Below are 24,211 nucleotides of genomic sequence, written 5' to 3'. Positions count from 1 at the left end.
ATTGATGCTGAAGCTCCAGTACTTTGTGAAGTGAAGAGCTGATGTGAAGAGCCGACTCATTGGAGAAGACCCTGGTGCTGGGAAAGATTGAAGGCAGGAGGAGAAAGGGGCGGCAGGTGATGAGATAGATAGCGTCATTGACTCACTGGATATGAATCTGAGCAAACTGCAGAGAGAGGAACCTGGCATGCTGCATTCCATGGGGTCCTGAAGAGACATAACTTAGCAACTGATCAAAGACAACAGTGGAAGTTTCTTTCAAGGGTGTGGCCTGGCAAATCTGTGTATTAGACAGATCTCTGGCTGCCATTGTGAGAGATCCATTAGGGTGAGGCTAGAGGCAGACGACTTGATGGAGAAGCCCAAGTGAAAGAGAAAACTGCCGGAATTTAGGGTATTGTCTATGGGGGATGGCTAGGATAGATATTGAAACATCTTTACCAGATTGAATGGACAAGACTCAGGGACCAGTTGGATTGCTGGGGAAGAATGAGAAGAGGTGAAGGTGCATCCCATATTTGAGTTTTTCCTGGGGCAGGCAGGAACTCGGTCCCAGTTCAGGAAGAGCTGAAGGCCGGGAAAGGTGACCTGATGTGTAGGTCTTGGAGTCGGGAGGCAGATAGTATGTGGTGGTGCAGAGAGCCCCTGATGAGGGTTTGTGAGGACAGACTTCTGGTTCTGCCTCTGCTTCTCAGCGTGTCTGAGCACATCACTAGTTGCCTCTCAGAAGGGTCTCAGGGTTTCCAGAGGCCAGCTGCCCTGAGAAGATCCATCCAGTGCTGATGGACCCAGAGGGAGGATGGGCGGAGGTGTCAGAGGCTGGATGGGACATAAGTGAAGCAGAAGGAGGCACCACAGTAGCAAACTGAAAAGCGCAAGACACAGGACTCACACTGAGGAAAGCAAGAGGATTTGACCTCTCCCCTTAAGCGGGGGCTGCAGTAGCAAACTGAAAAGCGCAAGACACAGGACTCACACTGAGGAAAGCAAGAGGATTTGACCTCTCCCCTTAAGCGGGGGCTGCATTTAGTGACTTGCTTTTAAATACTAGATGTGGGGGAAGTGACAGGGTGTGACTTCCGAGCACAGAAGGCCCTGAAGCTTCCTCGTTGCGTTCTCTCTTGGATCGCTTGCTCCAAGAAAGCCATCTGCCATGTTATAAGGACACTCAGGGGTCCACCTAGACAGGTCTGTGCGGTGAGGAACTGAGGCCTCCTGCCAGCAGCCATGTGAGGAGCATCCTGGAAGCAGATCCTTAGTCCCAGTCAAGCCCGCAGCTGTTTGTACAAGTGGCTAAGGGACTCTGACCTGTGTGAGACCATGAATGGGATGGCTTTAGACTGCTCAGTTTGGGGCTCATTTGTTATGTAGCAGTGTGCTTAGTGGTTCAGCTGTGTCCGACTGTTTGCGACCCCATGGACTGTAGCCCTGCCAGGCTCCTCCATCCATGGGGATTCTCCAGGCAAGAACGCTGGAGTGGGTTGCCATTCTCTTCTCCAGGGAATCTTTCCAAACCAGAGATTGAACCCAGGTCTCCTTCGTTGCAGGTGGGTTTTTTGCTGTCCGAGCCACCAGGAAGCTCCCCTGTATTCAAGTGTAGAGCCAAGTGATACTCTTTACTTCCACTGTCCATGAAGCTGCTCACATGTGGCTATTTAAATTAATCAGCAATAAGTAAAATTAATCATTCCATTCCTTACTTGTCCCAGCCACATTCTCAGGACTGGTAACCACATGTGGCTAATGGTACCTTCTCGGGCCATGCAGATACAGATTATTCCCATCATCACGGCAAGTTCTGTTGAGTAATGCTACTGTGTTTTTTTCTGTAGGATTCTTGAGTATTCATGAACTAGTGTACTGTTCGGGTCCTGCTTTCCATAAATCTTCTCATGCTTAAACTGATACATTATTGCTCTTCCATCTGATAAGCTTGTTGAGTAAAGTGAGTGGATCACATTGCTTGGGTCCCTAGCATCTAGCATACAGTCTGATAATTGTAGGTTCTTAACAAAGTCTTGTGGAATTACTGCTGTTTGTATAAGTCATTATTTATGTGGCTTCTCAGGGGGCTCAGCGGTAAAGATCTGCCTGCCAGTGCAGGAGGTGCAAGAGACTTGGGCTCCATCCCTGGCTGGGAAAGATCCCCTGGAGAAGGCACTGGCCACCCACTCCAGTGTTCTTGCCTGGAAGATCCCATGGACAGAGGAGCCTGGTGGGCTGCAGTCCACGGGGTCGCCGAGAGTAGGACGCGACTGAGCACACGCCGCACAGTTACTCATGGCGCATGTGTAGTCTTTTTGTTCCATACTTGAACTGGTAAATTGTTTTAATCTTCTGTCAGTATGGGTTCTTTCTTCTTGTTAATGTGTTTAGTCAAAAGTATTTTCCCGATTTCTTCCTTCCAGGCTTTGTGTATACTGTTTAATAGGGCAGACGCTTCCCTCCCCTCCATGCTTTGGAGCCCCTTTTCCTTATAAACCCTATTTTCTTTCTTTTTTTTTTTTTTTAAGAAAGCAATTACTAGATTCTACATACTATGTAATTATTAATAGAGGTTTCTTATTTATGCTCTGTCTTCTTCCAGAATGAAGGCCCGTGAAGACAGAAGTAGTTGGCTTTTTTGTAATTACCCTCTTTGGATAATGCTTCTTGAATTTGGTATCTTTGAACAGTTTAGGACATTGTCAGCCAGTATTTTTTCAGCTGTTGCTTCTCTCTCATTCTTTCCTTTCCTTCAAGGAATTTAATTACACCTATATTAAACCTTTCACTGTGTTTTGTATATCTCAAAGCCTCTCTTCTGTCTTTCCGATTCTCTCGGAGCTTTGGTTTGAAATTTCCTCCTGCCTTCCCATTCTCTCTTCTGGGTTCTGCTGTGTCCCATGTGCTGTCTATTGTATTAGTTTCAGGTAGTTTTGAGTTTTGTAGAATTTCTATTTGATTTTTTAAATGGATTACTCTGTTGAAATTCATAGTCATTTACTTTCCTAAGCATATTAATTATACTTATTCTAGAGAACATGCCTGATAAGTATCTGTTGTCAGTTTCTGTCTTCTTGTGTGTAGTCATCTGGTCTTCTCTTTATTGAATGCTGAATGTCGTATAAGGAATGTTAAGACTGTTTCCAAACTATGTGCAAGCTCCAAACCAAAATCAGTCTAAAAACAATTTCATTCAAAAAAGGATGGTAGGACAACTTGATATCTAAATGAAATAAAATGAACTTTGACCCATACCTTTTACCATTCACAAAAATATTTCCACATGGATTGTAGACCTAAACATAAAATTTAAAACTATAAAATGTTTAGAAGATGGGAGAATATCTGTAATCTTGTGTGTAAGCAGATATGTCTTATCCAGGACACAGATAACATTGACCTTTCATGAAAAATTGATTATCAGATTAGACTATCAAAACTAAAAAAACTTCTGCCTATCAAGAGATACCAATAAGAAAATGGAAAAGGCAAGTCATAGACTGAAAATATTTATAACACATATACCTGACAAAGAATTTGCCTTAAAATATATAAAGTGCTCCTGAAACTCAGTAACAAAAGACAGTCTGGTAAAAAATTGGGCGGAAAAAAATCTGGTTTAGAAAGAAAGATATATAAATGGCCAACACGCACATGGTAAAGTACTCAACATCATTAATCATTGAGAAAATGCAAATTAAGACAAAAACTCCACTCTATGCTCTTTAGGATGGCTGTTACTAAAAAAAAAAAAAAAAAAAGGAAAAAAATTGTTGGTAAGGATGTGGAAAATTTGGAACCCTTGTACATTGCTGGTGAGAATGTGAAATGGTTCAGCTATTATGTAAAAAATAATTTTATGGTACCTCAAAAAGCTAAACATAGAATACCATCAAGCAGTTCCACTCCTAGGTCTGTATGTACCTTGGAGGATTAAAAGCAAAAACTTAGACAGATACTTGTATGCCAGTTTTCACTGAGGCATTATTCATAATAGCCAGAAGATGGAAACGACTCAAGTGTCCATCAACAGGTGAATGGCTAAAGTGTCATATGTACATCCAGTGGAATACTGTGTAGCCATAAGAAGAAATGAAGTACTGGCACATGCTGTAATGGGGGTGAACCTTGAAAACAGGCTAAGTGGAAGAAGCCAGACATAAAATGACCAATATTGTATGATTCCACTTCTATGAAGAGCTAAGAATAGGCAAATTCATAGACAGAAAGGAGATTAGAGGTTACCTGGGTTGGCGGGGAGGGAAGAGTTATTGTTTAACAGTTACCAAATTTGTTTGGGATACTAAATTTTTGGAATTAGTGGTGAGGTTTGTACAACATTATGAATATAATTAAAGCCACAATTCTATACTGAAAAATGGTCAGAATGTAAAATTGTATATTATTGGTTGGTGGAAAAATAATTTGGTTTGGCATTGTTGAACTTTGCCATTTGATATTGGAATACATTCTTAAATTGGTTGTGTTATACATCATTTTAATGCACATTTCTCACTTTATTTTTTTTGCTAATGACATTACTTGCTGTTTATATTTATTTTAGAATGGAAATGATGTTAGACAAAAAGCAAATTCAAGTGATTTTTTTTTAATTCGAGTTCAAAATGCGTCGTAAAGCAGTGAAGACAATTGGTAACATCAACAACACATTTGGCCCAGTAACTGCTACCAAATCCACTGCGGTGGTGGTGGTTCAGGAGGTCTGCAAAGGAGATGAGAGCCGTGAAGATGCGGAATGCGGCGGCAGGCCCCTGGGAGGTGACAGCGGCCACCTGAGAGCAGTCGCTGAAGCTGATCCCTTACAACTACTCAGCAGGTTGCCAAAGAACTCAGCCTGGACCATTCTGTAGTCATTGGGCATTTGAAGCAAATTGGAAAAGTGAAAAAAGCTCACTAAGTGGGTGCCTCAGGAGCTGACCGAAAATCAAAAAATTGTCATTTTGAAGTGTCGTTTACTCTATGCAGTGGCAACAAACCATTTCTCAATCAGGTTGTGATGTGCGATGACAGGTGGATTTTATATGACAGCTGGTAACAACCAGCTCAGTGGTTGAACCAAGAAGAAGCTCCAGAGCACTTCCCAAAGCCAAACTTGCACCAGAAAAGGTCATGGTCACTGGTGGTCTGCTGCCCATCTGATCCACTGCAGCTTTCTGAATCCCAGTGAAACCGTTACATCTGAGAAGTACGCTTAGTAAACCGATGAGATGCACTGACAACTCCACGCCTGCTTTGGCATTGGGCAGCGGCGGGGGCCCAGTTCTTCCCACGACAGTGCCTGACTGCACATCGCACAACCAGCGCTGCAGAAGCTGAGTGACCTGGGCTGTGAAGTTTTGCCTCATCCGCCATATTCACCTGACCTTTTGCCAGTTGACTACCTCTTCTTCCCTGACCTTTCGCTGCTTGACTACCACTTCTGTAAGCATCTTGACAACTTTCTGCAAGGAAAACACAACCACAGGAGGCAGAAAATGCTTTCCAAGAGTCTGTGGAATCCTGAAGTACAGATTTTTATGCTATAAGAATAAACAAACATTTCTCATTGGTGAAAATGTGTTGATTGTAATGGTTCCTGTTTTGATTAATAAAGATGTTTGCGCCTACTTATAATGACTTACAGTTCACAGTCTGAAACTGCTGTTACTTTTGTTCCAACCTAATATATACTTGCTACTGTCGCCAAGTTGCTTCAGCCGTGTACGACTGTGACTCTGTGGACTGTAGCCCACCAGGCTCCTCTGTCCATGGACTTCTCCAGGCAAGCATACTGGAGTGGATTGCCATTACTTCCTCCAGGGGATCTCCCCTATCCAGGGATCAAACCCGCATCTCTTAGGTCTCCTGCTTTGGCAGGCAGGTTCTTTACCACTAGCGCCACCTGGGAAGCCCTTAATACATACATATTTTACCACAATTAAGTTAATGTACTATACCAAAATTGAGAAAATTAAGTCGTTTAAGTGAATGATTGCATGCTTTGTTTAATTATATCTCAGTAAAGCTGTTATAAACTAGTAAAACCATAATGAGATACCTTTGCAAACTCATTAGATTTGCTGGGATTGAAACGACTGACATCTTTTGGTGAGGCTGTGGAGCTGCTGGGGGTCTTGTCCATTGCTGGTGGGAGCGTGGATGGTGCAACCGCTTTGGGAAATGCTTTGGCAGTTTTTTATAAAGTTAAACATACTCCAACCAGTCCATTCTGAAGGAGATCAGCCCTGGGATTTCTTTGGAAGGAATGATGCTAAAGCTGAAACTCCAGTACTTTGGCCACCTCATGTGAAGAGTTGACTCACTGGAAAAGACCCTGATGCTGGGAGGGATTGGGGGCAGGAGGAGGAGGGGATGACAGAGGATGAGATGGCTGGATGGCATCACTGACTCGATGGATGTGAGTCTGGGTGAACTCCGGGAGTTGGTGTTGGACAGGGAGGCCTGGCGTGCTGCGCTTCATGGAGTCGCAAAGAGTCGGACACAACTGAGCGACTGATCTGATCTGAAACATACTCCTGCCCATAACCCTAGGTATTTATCTTAGAATATATGTCCACATGACTTGTGAAAGAGTGCTTGTAGCAGCTTTGTTGATAATAGCCAAGTACTAGAACCTACTGCAACGTCTGTCAATGGGCGGATGACTAAACTCCCTGGTAACTGAATCACCGGTATACACAGCAGTGCGGGCGGAGCTCAGAAGGCACCGAATGAAGGAAGCCAGACAAAGAGTGCAGTCCTGCGAAGCTGACCTTCTCTGTGTCGCTGACTGGTAATGAAGACATGAACAGTGGTTGTCACAGGAGGCTGGGGGCTGACTGGGAAGGAGCATGAGGGAATTTTCTGAAGTGAGGGAAACCTGCTTTATCCAGATGGGGGTATTGGTTGCCTGGACTTGACATACTCATGAAACACTAGCCATCTGTGTAATTCACTGTCCATTATATCTCAGTTTTCTGTGTGTAAAATTCTTCTCCCTGCCACGCCCAGAAGAACTTACTTGAGCTGAATCTCAGCCAGCATGATGGAAGGGCTTTGTGGAAGTATCACTGTCTTTTCTGCTTCCTAGTTGAGAATTATTACTGGTAAAACAATGTTTCTGAATTGTCAAATTTCCTCCAAGAAAAGAAGAGGGAACTGGGCATCTCATGTTCTTAGTACACTCAGAGTGAGTTGGGTTTTGATTCACGTGTTCCTCCATGCCACACAGTGCTCTCTGTTTCCAGAGCCTGAGATGAGCTGAGGTGATTGACACTCATGAAGTGCTTGGAACCAAATCTGGGAAAAAAGGAAAGTAGTCCTGGAAGGGTGCGGGCAGTAACGTGGCTCTGGAGAGTTCAGCTCCTTGTCCACTGAAGAGCTCAGTGGGAGGGCGCTTTTGGAGTCTCGCTTCGCAGTGATGTCATGCTGCTGGTGTGGGGCTGAGGTCTCCTTCCTCAGGGTGGGGTGGCAGAGGTGGTTTATCATGGCTCTTCAGGACCTCTGGGTAACATGCATGGTTGTGCAGAGTGACTGAAATGGTTTTGTAAATCATTTCAGTTTGGGAGCATCTTCCCCACCCCCTTGAAATGTATTGGTATCAAATACTGATACCTTCTGGGACTCAGTGGGTTTCAGGGGGAAAAGGCTTTCGTAAGGCATAGAGAAGCGAAAGGCAAAGGAGAAAAGGAAAGATATACCCATTTGAATGCAGAGTTTCAAAGAATAGCAAGGAGAGAGAAGAAAACCTTCCTCAGTGATCAATGCAAAGAAACAGAGGAAAACAATAGAATGAGAAAGACCAGAGATCTCTTCAAGAAAATTAGAGATACCAAGGGAACATTTACTGCAAAGATGGGCACAATAAAGGACAGAAATGGTATGGACCTAACAGAAGCAGAAGATATTAAGAAGAGGTGGCAAGAATACACAGAAGAACTGTACAAAAAAAATCTTCATGACCCAGATCATCACGATGGTGTGATCACTCTCACCTAGAGCCAGACATCCTGGAATGTGAAGGCAAGTGGGCTTTAGGAAGCATCACTACGAATAAAGCTGTTGGAGGTGATGGAATTCCAGTTGAGCTACTTCAGATCCTAAGAGATGATGCTGTGAAAGTGTTGCACTCAATATGTCAGCAAATTTGGAAAACTCAGCAGTGGCCACAGGACTGGAAAAGGTCAGTTTTCATTCCAGTCCCAAAGAAAGGCAATGCCAAAGAATGCTCAAACTGCTGCACAGTTGCACTCATCTCACATTAGCAGCAGCAGCAGCAGCACATGCTAATGTAATGTTCAAAATTCTCCAAGCCAGGCTCCAACAGTACGTGAACTGTAAACTTCCAGATGTTTAAGCTGGATTTAAGAAAGGCAGAGGAACCAGAGATCAAATTGCCAACACCCATTGGATCATCAGAAAAGCAAGAGAGTTCCAGAAAAACATCTGCTTTATTGACTATGCCAAAGCCTTTGACTGGGTGGATCACAGCAAACTTTGGAAAATTCTTGAAGAGATGGGAATATCAGACCACCTGACCTGCCTCTTGAGACACCTATATGCAGGTCAGGAAGCAACAGTTAGAACTGGACATGGAACAACAGACTGGTTCCAAATAGGAAAAGAAGTACGTCAAGGCTGTGTATTGTCCCCCTGCTTATTTAACTTCTATGCAGAGTACATCATGAGAAACGCTGGGCTGGAAGAAGCACAAGCTGGAATCAAGATTGCTGGGAGAAATATCAATAACCTCAGATATGCAGATGACACCACCCTTATGGCAGAAAGTGAAGAGGATCTAAAAAGCCTCTTGATGAAAGTGAAAGAGGAGAGTGAACAAGTTGACTTAAAACTCAACATTCAGAAAACTAAGATCATGGCATCTGGTCCCATCACTTCATGGGAAATAGATGGGGAAACAGTGGAAACAGTGACAGACTTTTATTTTTTGGGGCTCCAAAATCACTGCAGATGATAACTGCAGCCATGAAATTAGAAGACGCTTGCTCCTTGGAAGAAAGCTTATGGCCAACCTAGCTAGCATATTAAAAAGCAGAGACATTACTTTGCCAACAAAGGTCCATCTGCTTAAAGCTTTGGTTTTTCCAGTAGTCATGTATGGATGTGAGAGTTGGACTGTGAAGAAAGCTGAGTGCCAAAGAATTGATGCTTTTGAACTGTGGTGTCGGAGAAGACTGTTAGTCCCTTAGACAGCAAGGGGATCTAACCAGTCCATCTTAGACTGATGCTGAAACTGAAGCTCCAATACTTTGGCCACCTGATGCAAAGAGCTGACTCATTTGCGAAGACCCTGATGCTGGGAAAGATTGAAGGTGGTAGGAGAAGGGGACGACAGAGGATGAGATGGTTGGATGGCATCACTGACTTAATGGACATGAGTTTGGGTAAACTCCGGGAGTTGATGATGGACAGGGAGGCCTAGGGTGCTGCAATTCGTGGGGTTGCAAATAGTCGGACACGACTGGGCGACTGAACTGAACTGAGGTGAGTGCCATTGTGTGGTAGTTTGAACATTCTTTGGCATTGCCTTTCTTTGGGATTGCAATGAAAACTGACCTTTTCCAGTCCTGTGGCCACTGCTGAGTTTTCCAAATTTGCTGGCATATTGAGTGCAGCACTTTCACAGCATCATCTTTTAGGATTTGAAATAGCTCAGTTGGAATTCCATCACCTCTACTACTAGCTTTGTTCATAGCGATGCTTCCTAAGGCCTAGTTGACTTTGCATTCCAGGATGTCTGGTTCTAGGTGAGTGATCACACCATCGTGGTTATCTGGATCATGAAGATCTTTTTTGTACAGTTCTGTGTGTTCTTGCCACCTCTTAATATCTTCTGCTTCTGTTAGGTCCATACCATTTCTGTCCTTTATTGTGCCCATCTTTGTAGTAAGTATTCCCTTGGTATGTCTAATTTTCTTGAGGAGCTTTCTAGTCTTTCCCATTCTATTGTTTTCCTCTATTTCTTTGCATTAATCGCTGAGGAAGGCTTTCTTGTCTCTCCTTGCTATTCTTAGGAACTCTGCATTCAAATGGGTATATCTTTGCTTTTCTCCTTTGCTTTTCGCTTCTCTTCTTTTCAGAGCTATTTGTAAGGCCTTCTCAGACAACCATTTTGCCTTTTTGCATTTCTTTTTCTTGGAGCTGGTCTTGATCATTGCATCCTGTACAATGTCATAAACTTCCATCCATAGTTGTTCAGGCTCTCTGTCAGGTCTAATTCCTTGAATTTGTCACTTCCACTGTATAATCATAAGGGATTTGATTTAGGTCATACCTGAATGGTCTAGTGGTTTTCCCTATTTTCTTCAATTTAAGTCTGAATTTGGCAATAAGGAGTTCATGATCAGGAGTCCCAGTCAGCTCTTGGTCTTGTTTTTGCTGACTGTATAGAGCTTCTCCGTCTTTGGCTGCAAAGAATATAATCTGATTTCTGTATTGACCATCTGGTGATGTCCATGTGTAGAGTCTTCTCTTGTGTTATTGCAAGAGGGTATGTGCTCTGACCAGTGGGTTCTTTTGGCAGAACTCTATTAGCCTTTGCCCTGCTGACGCAGAGGGTGTGACTGCCGGCGGTGGATGTGGTGGGTAGGGGCTCTTTGTTTCGCTTTCTAGCTCATTCTCTCCTCCCGGCTACGTGTTACATGGTATGTTGTATGCTGTATACTCTTCAGTTTGCATCTTTAATTTTTGCTCTGTTTTTGAGTGCTACCAGTTTTCATACATAGAGAGCTAGATCATTAACTTCAACTGTTGTGGAGTGTATGGTCATAAGATTACATCATCATTTATCTACCTTTTCTTACTGTTGGGCATTGGGATTTGTCTTTAATGTTTGGTAACTCCAACAGCACTGTAGAGACCATCTTTATAAACACCTCCTTGTATACGTGAGCCATTGAGTTTTTTTCTCCAAAGCAGAATTTGAGGTAGGAACTTGAGTGAAGTAATTTAACGATAGGCAAGCCCCAGCAATCACAAGTGTTGGAGAGGGGAAGCTTGGTGTGGAAGGAGAGAGAGCTGACGTAAGGATGCCATATTCATTGGCAGCTGTTGGAGGCAGCTGGGGCTCAACCCAACTGGGGATCCCTGGGGGATGCACCTCTGAATTGTCTGAGCACGGAGGTCGTGAGAATTGCCCTTGGGGTCATTAACTAGATGGGCCAAAGGTGTGTGATGAGGGACACCATGAGTGTTTGCTATAGTCTGCTCTTCTCCTGAGACCTGTTCTTGCCTGACACTGTCCACTCAGTCACGGACTCTTGGAGGCCATCGCTGTTTGGAATCTTAAAGAAGAGACCTCACGGGCATGTCGGAGCAGTAAGTCCCGTCCCCCTGGCGCAGCCTGTCCTGAGGCCGTTAGCAGACAGTCATCTGCTGGCCCCAGATTCCCGTCTGGACTCCCCTGACTCTCCATCACTGTTGCCGGGCCCTGATGCCGAGGGGGCTGAGCCCTCGGTGGCCTTGCTCTAGTCCGCCTGTGGTTGCTGCCGCTGCCTATTTATTGTTATCCCTAGACACAGAAGTGCCAGGAGACAGCCCGTCGAACTCTGAGTTCCAGACCCACTCCTCCCTGCCCCCCGCGTGTTGTCGCAACCCTGGCTCTGCATGCTAATCAGGGGGGTTACTCCTCCTGTGTCGTCAAGTCTTTGCCTGCTGGTTCACCAGCTGGAGAATCGCTAAGTGCTTGTTCTGTGGGTCTAGTCTGAGGCACCCTGATCCCTTTCTGTGCTCCCTGCTGGAGTGCTGTGTCCTGGACTCGGGCTTGGCCCAGCACAATCGAGAGTTGCAAGGTTGGGAAGCACACACTCTGAAGGGTTGTCACAGAGAGCGCTGAGGAAAGGCTGGTTTTCCCTAGGGCTAGACTTTCTCTGTGAACTTTTAGTTTGCTGGCTCACCTTGAGAGATTTGTTGACTTTCCTGCCTTTCTGGGCTCACTGCTCTCTGTGTAATCATGTTGCCCTTTGCTCTGCCTTCTTCTCCAGTGACCCCAGCCTAAGGTCAGGCCTTCCTTCTATTGGTTATTTGTATCCTAGTGATACTGGGAGCTCGTACAACTGGTCACCATGCTGGCCACATCGTGGACCGGGTTCTGTCTATGAAGTTCTGTGGTTCCCTCCTAACATTGGAGGTGCACAGCTTTGCACGTGACCCACACATAGGGCTGTGCTGCTTGTGTGCGTGGTAAGTCATGTCCGACTCTTTGCGACCCCATGGACTGCAACCCACCAGGCTCCTCTGTCCATGGGATTCTTCAGGCAAGCGGACGGTAGAGGGTTGCCGTTTCCTTCATCCAGGAGATCTTCCTGACCCAGGGATTGAACTGGTGTCTCCTTCACCTCCTGTACTGGCAGGCAGATTCTTTATCACTGAGCCACCTGGGAAGCCCAAGGCTGCCCTGAGGCCAGCTCTTTCCTGCTCTCTTCAGATGCAGGTCACCCTGTCGTGACACTGCCTTTCCCATAGTGGCTCTGATCACCACAGGCTGGAGGGGGGCTTTTGGTCTCCATTGTGCCACAGTTGGGTTGCAGATGACCTTAGACCTTCTGCCTTCTGACCTGGGTGCTTTTGCCTCATATTCCCCTTACCTCTTGCGAAAAACTGCAGTAGAGTAGTATGGTCACTTACTCACCTGCCTGTCCGCTAGAATGAGCCCAAACCTGAGGGCAGGCTTCTTACTTACCTCTGTGTCCTCAGGATCTCCTTTAGTACCTAGCACAGAATGAACCCTTGGTTGTGTTTTTATTACTTCCTTAAATAGTTAATTTCCTGGAGTCAGCATAGAGGAAGGACTCTGGTAAGAGAGGTATAAAACATTGTGAGATATGACAGAGGATCGTGATTTCAAGAGGTCAGAAGTGTTTTGGTGTCCTTCATTGCTTGCATCAAGACGTAGACTAACATTCATAGCGAAAGGGACTGCTGAGCCCTTGAGAGGCCGGCATAATGTAGAACTCGGAATAAACCGGTCATCTGTGTGTACACAGGCTCACATAGGTTCTCCCCAAACACAACTGAGCCTCTGGCCAGCAAGTCTTTGGCTGCACCAAAGACAACAGCCAAACAAAACAAAACAAAACCCATAACACAAAACAGGCCCCCTTCAGACCCCCATGAGTTGTCAGCTTAGTGAAGGGGCCACATGCTGTCTTGACTCAACCATGACTCAGAATCAGCTGTGCTGAGAGAGGACGTCAATTATGCAGCACTATAAACAGAACTGTGTAGCATGTGGTGACAGGTCCCTTTATTTTTACCTGTGCCATGAGCTGGACTGCCACACGGAGCCACTTGGTAAGGTATTCTGACTCAGCTTCAAAATACAGATGTGGTCAGTGTGAGCCACCCCGCGCATCCAATTATCCTAAATGGACAAAGCAGACAGGAAGAAGTTTGAGCCGGCAAATCAAAATAAATAAGGTTAGAATGGTGACCCACTGTGCCCTCAGAGGAGAGTTTCTCAGCTCTTTTCATCCTCCCAGTCTTTTGTAGTGGTCCCTGGACCAGAGGGTATGGCCACTGGACTGTGGGCAAAGATACTCATTCAAAGGCAGAGGAACCCTGGGGCCCACTGCAGGCTGAGTCAACCTCTGGTGGCCACAAGCCGAGAGAAGTTACATTAGAGCTAAGAGTGTAGTGGAGCGTGGCCGAGCGCAGACCTTAGCAGGGGCTGTTGCTGTGCACAGTTAACCCGCACCCCCTTACCAGGAACCATTATTATTGGTCCGTGCCGGGGTGGGCCCGCCCCTAAGCAACCAGTTGTCAGTGAGCGACAGTTAGTGATCCTGGTTCCCTCTCAGCCATTGGTCGGTGCTGCAGTGAGCCCTTCCCAACAGCAACCAACTGTCAGCGAGCGACTGTGAGTGGTCCTGGTTCCACTGGGGCCCACTGGGATGCCTTCTCTTAGCCAGGATCAGGACTTCGGAGGATGAAAGTTGTGTCTTGGGACCTTGCCTTTTCTTGTCAGAACAGAGAATAGCGTTCGTTTGGTAGATTTACAGGAGCATTGCTACTGACTGTGACCTGACACCAAGAAGCTTGCAACAACTGCCCATGCTCCTCCCTCACCTTTCCTAGAAAAGGGCTTTGCGGAAAACTTGGGGTTGTTAAGGCGTGAGCCACACATCTTCTTGCGTTGCCCTCAGTAAACCTCTCTCTGCTCCAAACTCTTAGAATTTTGGTATTTCCTGACCTCTCTGTGCATTGGGAACACAGACTTGCATTTGGTAACAAGGACAGTTTGTAAGTGAGGGATCCACTTACGATGGCCATGGAGGAGTGTGTGTATGTAGTGCTTAGCAAGGTGCTGGGTGGGCATGGCATAAACACGGTTCAGTACAAGTGGCTGTCATCCTCGCTGAGAATATTATAAGCCTATCAAAAGAGATTATATGGTTATGCCGTGATATGATAAGAAAACACAGTAACACGGAGACATCACTTCTCCCCAGGGTGGCCTGTGGTTTCGGTGCCATTCAAAGTAAAATCTCAGCAGGGATTTTGCTAGACATTTACAAGCTAATTTTTTAATTAATATGGGAAACTGGGTTTTCTGTTACTCACTGGTTCCCTTAAGGCTTTGTATAGATCCTTTTGGACTCAACTTTTAAAACCCTTCCCATGTGCAGGGGGCTTTCCTGGTGGCTCAGTCAGTAAAGAATCTGCCTGCAATGTAGGAGATGGTATGCAGTGCAGGAAACCTGGGTTCAATCCCTGGGTCAGGAAGATCCCCTGGAATAGGAAATGGCAACCCATTCCAATATTCTTGCCTGGAGAATCCCATAGACGGAGGAACCTGGCGGGCTACAGTCCATGGGGTCGCAAGAGTCGGACACGACTTAGTGACTAAACCACCACCATGTGCAAAATTCCTTGTGTCTTCAACCTCTCTGGACATTCCTGTCATCTTCTTGATCTAGGTGAAATATGGCTCACTTCTAAGGACACACCTTTCCCAGAAAGTCCTCCAGGTGGGCTGTTTTCTCCTCTATCCTGTGCATTGCTGAGCCTGAGGATGTGCATTGCTGAGCCTGAGGATGTGCAGGTGTGAAGGTAGCTGTCGTTGCTGCTCTCAGAGCTTTTCCCTCCATGGTCCCTGCAGCTTTCCATGTCATGCCATCAGAGCATGTATAGCTCATAGATGATCTCTTTCTGTTAAAAGTTCAGGTGGTCACTCTGTCATTCCTTGAAGAATCTGACTTTGGGTCACTGTTAACTCTGCGTTACTTCTCCCGTCTCAAGTCTTGGTTCTTTTAGTGTTTACTGAGATGATCGTTTCATATTCAAAAGCAGAGACATTACTTTGCCAACAAAGGTCCGTCTAGTCAAGGCTATGGTTTTTCCTGTGGTCATGTATGGATGTGAGAGTTGGACTGTGAAGAAGGCTGAGCGCCGAAGAATTGATGCTTGTGAACTGTGGTGTTGGAAAAGACTCTTGAGAGTCCCTTGGACTGCAAGGAGATCCAACCAGTCCATTCTGAAGGAGATCAGCCCTGGGTGTTCTTTGGAGGGAATGATGCTGAAGCTGAAACTCCAGTACTTTGGCCACCTCATGCGAAGAGCTGACTCATTGGAAAAGACTCTGATGCTGAGAGGGATTGGGGGCAGGAGGAGAAGGGGACGCCAGAGGATGAGATGGCTGGATGGCATCACTGACTCGATGGATGTGAGTCTGAGTGAACTCCGGGAGTTTGTGATGGACAGGGAGGCCTGGCGTGCTGCGATTCATGGGGTCGCAAAGAGTTGGACACGACTGAGCGACTGAACTGAACTGAACTGAACTGAGATGATCGTTTCATTACCCTGACCTTTTATTTCTTGACTTTGACCACCTCTCCCCTCTCCCGCTTCCCCCATCTAACCACACGTTGCAGTGTGCTACCTAGGCCTTGTGATTAACCGTGGCTGCATGCCCTCCGCAGTCTTGATTCCAAGAGTCCCACTCTGACTGCCTGTTCTGTCTTGTCTGTCTCTGGGTCCCCTACTGTACTAAGTCTACGCTCCCCGCTGGACACGCAGTCTGTTGATCTTACTTCCTCCTATTCTCTGTCCCTTTTAGTCCCTCTGTCCCTTATAGTCACGTATCCCTTAAATCCAGGTTAGACCTATGGATCAGTGATAAAGCATTTCCTTGTATTCATTCTCAGTTGCCTTGCCTTTTCTCCTTTGTTATACTTCGCTGGTAAAACTCTAGCTCTAGTTAAATCCAGCTTACTGCTGCTTTTCCACTTGCACACATCCTTGTTCAGGATGGAGAAGAACGTAACAACACACTGGGCTTTCTGTAAACTGACGCTCACTGACCTTGTGTAGGGATTTCGTGCTCCCTGGCAGTGCTGCCATTGCCCGGCCCGTTTGATTCTTCCGCTTCCCTAGTTAGCTGACGTATGCAGTTTGCGCTCCCTTAGCCTCCACTGAGCTCATTCTGAGCTTCCTGCGTTTCCAGGAATTCCCGCTTTCCTCTCCGCACCGCTGCCTCAGTCTGTCCCCATAGTTCGCCTTCCCTTGGGTACTGTGGGGGTACTGCCCTTCTCCAAATGCCAGCCCCCCTGAGGTCTTCACATATTCCTCTCTCTTTTGCATACGTTGCTCCAACAATTCTCTTCCCTTCCCCTCTTTCTTAAATCATCCATTTCACCCTTTCTATTGGATTATTCTCATCAGTTGATAAATGTGCTGTGATTTTTCCCATCCTAAGAAGAATCTCTCCCCCATTTCCCTCATTTTTTTCTCCCACTTATATAAACTTCTCTAAGGGTTTTTTATGTTCATCTACTACAGTTTCCCCTTCCTCTCTCTTGAAACCATTCCACATTGCCAGGCCCCTTGGTCTTCACCTGAAATCCCATCTTCTCTGCTGCTTGACGTTGCTCATCACTTCTTTCTCCCTGGAACACCGTCTTCATTTGGCTCCCAGAACCCCACCCCTCTGCTGCTTCTGTCTTATTGGCTGTTCTTCCTGAGGTCCCGCACTCAGTCCCTCAGAATTCTCCCCACCTACCTGTGCTGTCATGGCGGTTGCCTTCAGTCTTGGGGTTTTGTTAGAGTTGGTGATAGCTCTGACACTTTCTTTAGCTGGACTTTGCTCCTGATGTTCAGACATGCATGTTCATCTGCTTACTCCATATTGCTGCTTGTATTTCGCATAGGCATGTCAGATGTGGCAAATCTCAGACTGAACTCCTGATATTCCCCCTCCCCCAGTATCTTCACAGCAGTCTTCTCCAGTTCAGTCAACAGGAGATAGTCCGTCCATTTATTGCTCAGGCCAGAGTTGGGTCAGAGTTTGGCACCATCCTCAACTCTGCTTTCTCAGATACCCCTCATAATAATTTCTCATCAAATCTCATTGACTCCACCTTCAGAATATATTCAGAGTCTGGTCTTTGCTTATTACGTCTGCCGCTGGCCCCTCCTCTCCCAACTGCGTGGTGGAAGAGTGTCCTAACTGATCTCCATGTGTCTTTTCTTTCTTTTGCTGTGATCAGTTCTTTACCGAATAGCAGAGGGATCCTTTAAAAGTGAAAGCAGGTGACATCACTCCTCTGCTCAGAACCCTCCCTGGCTTCTCATCAGGCCAGTGGTCCTTTCAGTGGCCTGCAGAGCCTGTGTCTAACATACATTCCTAAATCCACATGGAGTTCCTTTTTGCTTAAGGCTCCGGTCCTGGTTTTTCCCAATATGACTGGTAGTTGCTCCAGCGCTTCTTCTGGAACAGCCTGGCCTTCTCCCTGGGCCTCTAGTGCCAGCCCTGCCATCCGCCAGGTTCCTCTGCGCGCACAGTTCTTTCCTGGATGCCCTACTTCCGTGCATCCACCTTCTCTCTGCTTGCTTTCCTTGACATGACGCACTTGAGAGTCTGTTCTGAGGAGAGATGCATTTTGAGTATGGTGAGGACATTGGAGTAGAAGGAGACGGGATTTTTTGGGGGGATGAGGAGAGGACATTTATTTGAAACCCTTCAGCGCTGGGGTCAGAGCCAAATTTTGATCTCTAGGTCAAAACTGACCCACCACTGGTTTTTTTTTTGGTTAATAGTTTTTGAGTTAAGACTAATTTTTACATTTTTAATGGTAGGGCAAAATAAATGAATAGAATTCCATGATACATGAAGATGATGTGAGCTTTAAATCCCAGCGTCCACAGGAAGAGTTTCACTAGAACACAGCTGTGTGTGTGTGTGTGTGGGTGCTGTCTCGGACTGCCCTAACCCTGCAGCAGCAGAGCAGCTGGGACAGAGCTAACAGATCCTCACGACCTGAACTAGTTACTCTGTGGCCCTTTTCAGGAAAAGTTTGCCAGCCCCGCAGCTCGTCTCAGCGACAGCTTGAGAGTCCTCGTGACAGAAGAGGGGAAGACAGCGTGTACAGGAGAAGTTGGAGGTCGCCAAAATGAGTTTCAGACTTTGGTGCAGACTTTCTGATAGGAGCTAGAGATGTTTTTATTTTCTGTTTTGGTTCTTCCTAACGCAGTCAGATCAGTAAGAGGTTTATGGTTTTAAATAACCAGTGGTTGTTACTTTAATCTCTGAACTTGTGTGTGTTCTGATAGTTTTCCTCAGTGATAGTGGTTAAACTACTCTAAAGCATGTGTGCCAATTTTTAATTAAATCTCAGGTATTAGAAGAAGTCTTTTAACAAGAATGAGATTCTTAGCTGTAGTGTTACAGTGACAAGCAGTTAGTTCCCTTTTCAGTAGGGGGTCCCCTTGATGAATTAACTGTAAGATGTGTGTACAGATAGTATGTTAGGCCGCTCTAGCCTGCTACACATAATCACTGGTAGTTTTCTTTAATTTTACTCAAATGGGACTTGCCAAGATTAAACCTACAGATCTGTTCAAACTTGAAGGAAATGAAATCCTACCGTTTGTATAATTCAGAGGCTGTTTCTGTTCTGTAAAGTAACATTTCATTTCTAAGTTGTCTTCAGGGTATGCATTCCTGTCTAAAAGGAATGTCCATCGGTTGGATTTTAATTGTCCTTCTAAGCACTTTCGGCTTCCTGTGAATGAAGTAGCTAAGCTTTTTAAAGTCTTTGCGAATATTTTGTGTTAGTTTGGTTGAAGCAGAAATGACAGCAATTTTTATTATAAATAACATTTGTAACATACAAACGACTGACTGATCTTCACTAGATATTTCACTGTTGTTAATCATTACACATACTTACCTGTGCTGTCTTGACAGTAAATATGGAATTTGCAGACAGAGTACGTTAGGACCACTTTGTATCTGTGCTGCCAAATAGCCTCCATTCAAGGCCATGGAGAAGGTAGAGAGAGTCAAATGTTTTCCTCCTGGTTACTGTTAACGGAGAGCTTTCTTTGTTCTCATCTGATGAAAGTTGTGTATTAAAATGTGGTGAGTAAGATCTGTAGCTGTTTATTATATGTCTCTGTAGGAAAAGGGTTTTTTCTCCCTCTTTCACCCTTTATAGAGGGATGCAGACATCTAAGAAATAGTTTCTGCTTTCGGGAAATGTAATATGTAGTTAATCGGGTTACAGCGGCTCTCCTTTCCCTCCCCCTTTATGCTTACCCACTGTATCATTTAGTAGGGAAGAAGAAATTAGATGTTTTTTAAATACCAATTATAAGATGTCTACATCTTAAAATATGACCCTGTTTTTCCAGATTTTGGGGTCCAGGGGTGTGGATTTCTTAATGGATGAGTTGAGCTGGTTCCTGGGTGTTGACCTGGTTCTGGTTGCTGCTGCAGAGCACACTGATAGCCCTGGTCCCGGCAGGCGCGGCGCCTGACCGCGGGCTCGGAGCACTGGCTCAGTAGGCATTTGGGCTCCATGGCGAGCCTGTGAAGCAGTGAGATGCTGCCCTGAAGATGTGACTAGTCTGTCTCTGTTTTAAATTTGAACAAATGCAAAGTAGTTAGTGCAGGTCTGGGCCCTAGAGGTACGAAAAAATAAAGTCTTCTCTTTTTCTGGGGTCTGTAGTCCAGCTGGGGTGGTGGACCGGTTCAGTGAATGTAATCCGATGTGGAGAAGTGTTATTCCATGCTGTGGACTGAATTCCAGGGGAGCGTGTTGTCCTCTGGGCAGAGTTCCACCAGGAGCCCCGGGTTCGTTCTTCCAGGCAGAGGCTGGGGTGGGGGTGGCATAAGGAGGGATCTGGTGAACCCCTCACGCACGTGAATAAACCCAGAGGAGGGCCAGTGCTGCCCTCAGGTGTCCATGTGACCACAGTCCCCATTGATTTTCTCTTGGTATCAAAAATGTAAACTTTTGTGTGCGGAATAGAAGCTGCCAAGATTACTCTTGAGGAGCTGTTAATAGTTATTTGTGTGTCAGGAGTCTTTTGATTGACTTTAGTTCAGTTGAACATTTTTCTTCTGGCTGAAAGTGTAATAGAGGCATGTGTATGACACACACAAAGTGTGTGGCATTGGAAATTGTTTATTCGGGGTAGTTCCTGGACCTGCTGAGGGTGCTGTGCTTGGACTGTCAGTTACGCAGTTTTCCTAAGAACAGTGCTTTTGTTTAGTGTAGTCTGTGATTTGTTGTTGCTCAGTTGCTGAGTTGTGTCCGACTCTGTGGCCCCATGGACTGCAGCATGCCAGGCTTCCATGTTTTTCACTATCTCTCAGAGTTTGCTCAAACTCATGTCCATTGAGTCGGTGATGCCATCCAACCATCTCATCCTCTGTCTCCCCCTTCTCCTTCCCTCAATCTTTCCCAGCATCAAGGTTTTTTTTCCAGTAAGTTGGCTCTTCGCATCAGGTGGCCAAAGTATTGGAGCTCCAGCATCAGTCCTTCCAATGAATGTTCAGCTTGATTTCCTTTAGGATTGACTGGTTTGATCTCCTTGCATTATAGTTTGATTTCAAAGCTTTTGTTGTGATTGATAGCAGTTTTGAGTAAAATAGATGTTAAAAAGAGTGCCATTCACAGTAGGGAGGTGGTACTATGTGAGAGGCAGCTTGCGAAGGACTGGCTGAAAGAAACCACACTGCCTTCTTTCTCGCTTCTTAGTCATCATAGTAGAAAAAAAGAGGCTTTATTGTAGCAGATTATTGAAGTTGTAGAGCTCTACTTTTATTTGATTGGAAGATTAAGTAATAAATGTCTTCAAAACTTTATGCAGATGGAGTAGATAGAAGTAATTAGGCTTATTCTTTGTTGTAGAAATCTTGATCACTCTTGGCATTCTTCAGAATACTTTAAACCCTTGGGTATTTTCTTTGTGTATTAATAGGGCCTGCTCTATATTTAGTACTGTTGGAGTCCAGAGCACGCCTCCCCAAATAAGCCTTAATGGCATGTTGAGTTTTTTGAGTTAAAATTACTGAAGAAAGAGCTGATGCAGGAGGGACCCTCCGATCCCCCTTGTCTGTGTCGGAAAGCAGGCAGTAAATCTCCATGTGAGAGGCACCCTCCCTGACCCCCGAGGCAGAAGGCCGCTATCCCCAGAGGTGGATTCAGGGCCCCAAGCCTGTATGAACAAACCCGGTATCTTCTGGAATTTACTACCCGAGTGCAGACTCTGGTTAGGTTCTTCACTAACTAAGCACGCAAGCCTGTTTCTTTGTTCTCTCAATTCCTCACAAATGTGTCCTTGTCTTGTCTAAAAAGTATAGAAGCTGCCTGCTCTGGCCCACTTTCTTGGTCCTGTTTCTAGGAGACCTCCATGCACACAAATTAAAACTTCTGTTTCTCTTGTTCCTCTGTCGATTTTATTGTTAGTCCCACCTGGAGTAGTCAAGATGGGTAGAATGGGGAATTTCCTGCCCCTCAGCAGTGCTCTTTAGAGCTGTCTTGATGGAGTTAGTGAATGTTATTGTCTCTGAAAGTGGCTTACACACGTCATTATTTTATATGGTTTCTGAGGCTGGACTAAGGCTACAGCTCTGAACTTTGACCTTTTTAGTTGGTTACTCAGTCACTGAGACCTGAGTCAAAGCTTCATGATCCTTGTTTAGAGAGGGCTTATGGCAGGGAGCAGGGGGCAAGTTATTTCCTGGGGGAATTTCCAAGTTTAGTTGATTAATTTATACTCTGTCTCTGAAACAAAATTTGAAGTGCTTTAAAAAAAAAACACTTTGCAGCTCATCAGAAATAACCGACTGACACTCCATGGAAGTTCTCCTTGGTTTGGAGCACAGATCAAGAAGTGGGAACCGTGCTTGCTTTTTTTCTTTTTAGTGTTTTTTACATTATTGAAATAGGTGCCAACGTTTAGAAATCAGATTTAACATGAAAATCTAGTTCATCTTTTAAAATAGGTTGGTGTGTCCCCTTTGCCCAAGCCTCTACTAGCCATAGGCTGGAGCAGAAATGATAGGCCTTAGGCTTCTTGCTTTTCACAGCCCACACCTGGCCCAGCTTGCCACTCAGGGTACTTACTCCACAACTTCAGACATTGAGTAACTCTAAAGAGATTTGCTAAACTTGAACTATAATTTTTGTGTATAAATTTTGTGTAGTCTAACAGTATACAAATTGGGAGAAATGTAATACGATTTGATATCTGTAATATAATCAAGTTACCAAGCCAAAATAAATAAATACAGCTAGATAAAAGGTAAGCGAGGAAGTTGGAGGGGAGGGAAAAGCCAGATAGGAAAAATAGGGTTAGCACTCAGAAGTCATGCTGAGGGGTTTGTAGTGTTAAATATGGGTGGTGGCTTTGACTCCTTGCTTCTTAAAGGCAAAGACAGGGAAGAGGACATGATGAATAATGTGATTTATTCTGTCCATCCTTAAGGTGAAAAGACGACACTTGGAGCACAAGTATTTATATGGTCCTGAAGCTCCCAGAGCGGGTGTCTCAGTGGCTTGGGGCGCTTCCGTGCGGTGGTTCTGTGGGAATGCGCTTCACCCCCGGCTCCCCCCTCTCCAGTGGTCTGGCTTCATCCAGGGGTGAAGTGTTCCCCTTCACTCCACAGTGAGAGTGCAGAGAGAAACCCCACGTGGTCAGAGCTGAGCTGTGAGCATCTCTTCAATTGTCTAACAGCAATCTGTCTTCTACTGTTAAGGCAGATTCTTGTTTCTCTTGGGGATTCATGGAATGAGGAAATTGGCTGGCATTTAGGTGCTGTGTTGCACACAAAAATTCTTCTCTTCATAACTCGGAGATGATAGCCAGTACAGGCAGCGCTCCTGGCATGAGCAGCGTGTGGGAACCAAGGTGCGGGCTGCGCGGGAGGGAACCGCTCTCCCGGGAAGGGCACTCACCCTGGCTTTCTCTCAACTCTCTCTCTCTCTCTCTCTCTGTCTCCCTCTGCTTCCGTCTCCTTCCCTCCTTCCCACTCCCCAAGCCCCCGTCTCTGTGGTTGCACGTGTATAAGCTCAGAGACCTGCTGCTGGCTTGCTGTATCTGAGAAAGGATAGTGTCTTGCCCCTCAGGCAATCCTTCATGAGTTTTCTTTCTCATAATTTTACTTTAGGTACAGATACTGGTTGACAGAGGACGTGGTTATACCCTCTGTCCAGAACAGGAGATGCAGAGCTTCTGTTTTGAGAGTAAATCTGTAACCCTCATACTCAACAAAAGAATGTGAAATGCAGTACTTGGGTGCAGTCTCAAAACCGACAGAGCTGACCGTACATAGTCACTGTGAGCGGGATGTGGGCTGTCGTGGGGATGGAAGTCAGCCTCATTGGGGACTGTGGCTCCAGGGGTTGTGAGCTTAGTGACCAGGGCAGGCTACTCAGACTCCTTGCTCTGTTCAGTTATCTTTAAAATGGCTAGGACAGTGTTGGCTTCATGAGGTGAACACAAAGCTTCAGTGAGATAATACAGGGAACGGTTGATGGGTCGCTTAGTCTCTGTAGCTCTTTTGTGTTATAAATCAAGGAGCTGAAGCAGATAGGCCTGACCTACCTCCCCACAAAATTAAGTTATCAATACACACACTGTTCTGAAAATGACGTTTGGAAATTAGTCTTTTTTTTTTTTAACTGATGTGCAACAATTGTATCATTTTTCAGAGAAACAGCACCCAGGACTATCTTCCAGAGAGTCCTGGATATCTTAAAGAAATCTTCTCATGCTGTTGAGCTGGCCTGCAGAGATCCATCTCAAGTGGAGCATCTGGCTTCCAGTCTGCAGCTGATAACGGAATGCTTCCGGTGTCTCCGGAATGCCTGTATCGAGTGTTCTGTGAACCAGAATTCAATCAGGTACTGTTATTTCTAGTTACATTCATGCCTCTGATTATATGGGCTTCCCAGCTGGCACCAGTAGTAAAGAGCCT

At 45.5% G+C, this 24,211-nt stretch overlaps 1 protein-coding gene across 3 annotated transcripts in view; it reads left to right on the top strand.

Annotated features, from left to right (window-relative positions):
* The window catches only part of ATXN10 (ataxin 10), a 144,116-nt gene that overhangs the window by 2,012 nt on the left and 117,893 nt on the right, over nucleotides 1-24,211 (top strand). For all 3 annotated transcript variants that reach the window (XM_025282685.3, XM_025282686.2, XM_025282687.2), the window contains exon 2: nucleotides 23,946-24,137. In XM_025282685.3, the coding sequence (XP_025138470.1) occupies nucleotides 23,946-24,137 (192 nt within the window). The remainder of the gene's footprint in view (nucleotides 1-23,945; nucleotides 24,138-24,211) is intronic.

Source organism: Bubalus bubalis, chromosome 4 (genome assembly GCF_019923935.1).
Source record: "Bubalus bubalis isolate 160015118507 breed Murrah chromosome 4, NDDB_SH_1, whole genome shotgun sequence".
Taxonomy (NCBI): Eukaryota; Metazoa; Chordata; class Mammalia; order Artiodactyla; family Bovidae; genus Bubalus; species Bubalus bubalis.
The sequence above is the reverse complement of the archived record's forward strand: the minus strand, read 5'-3'. Positions and strand labels throughout refer to the sequence as shown.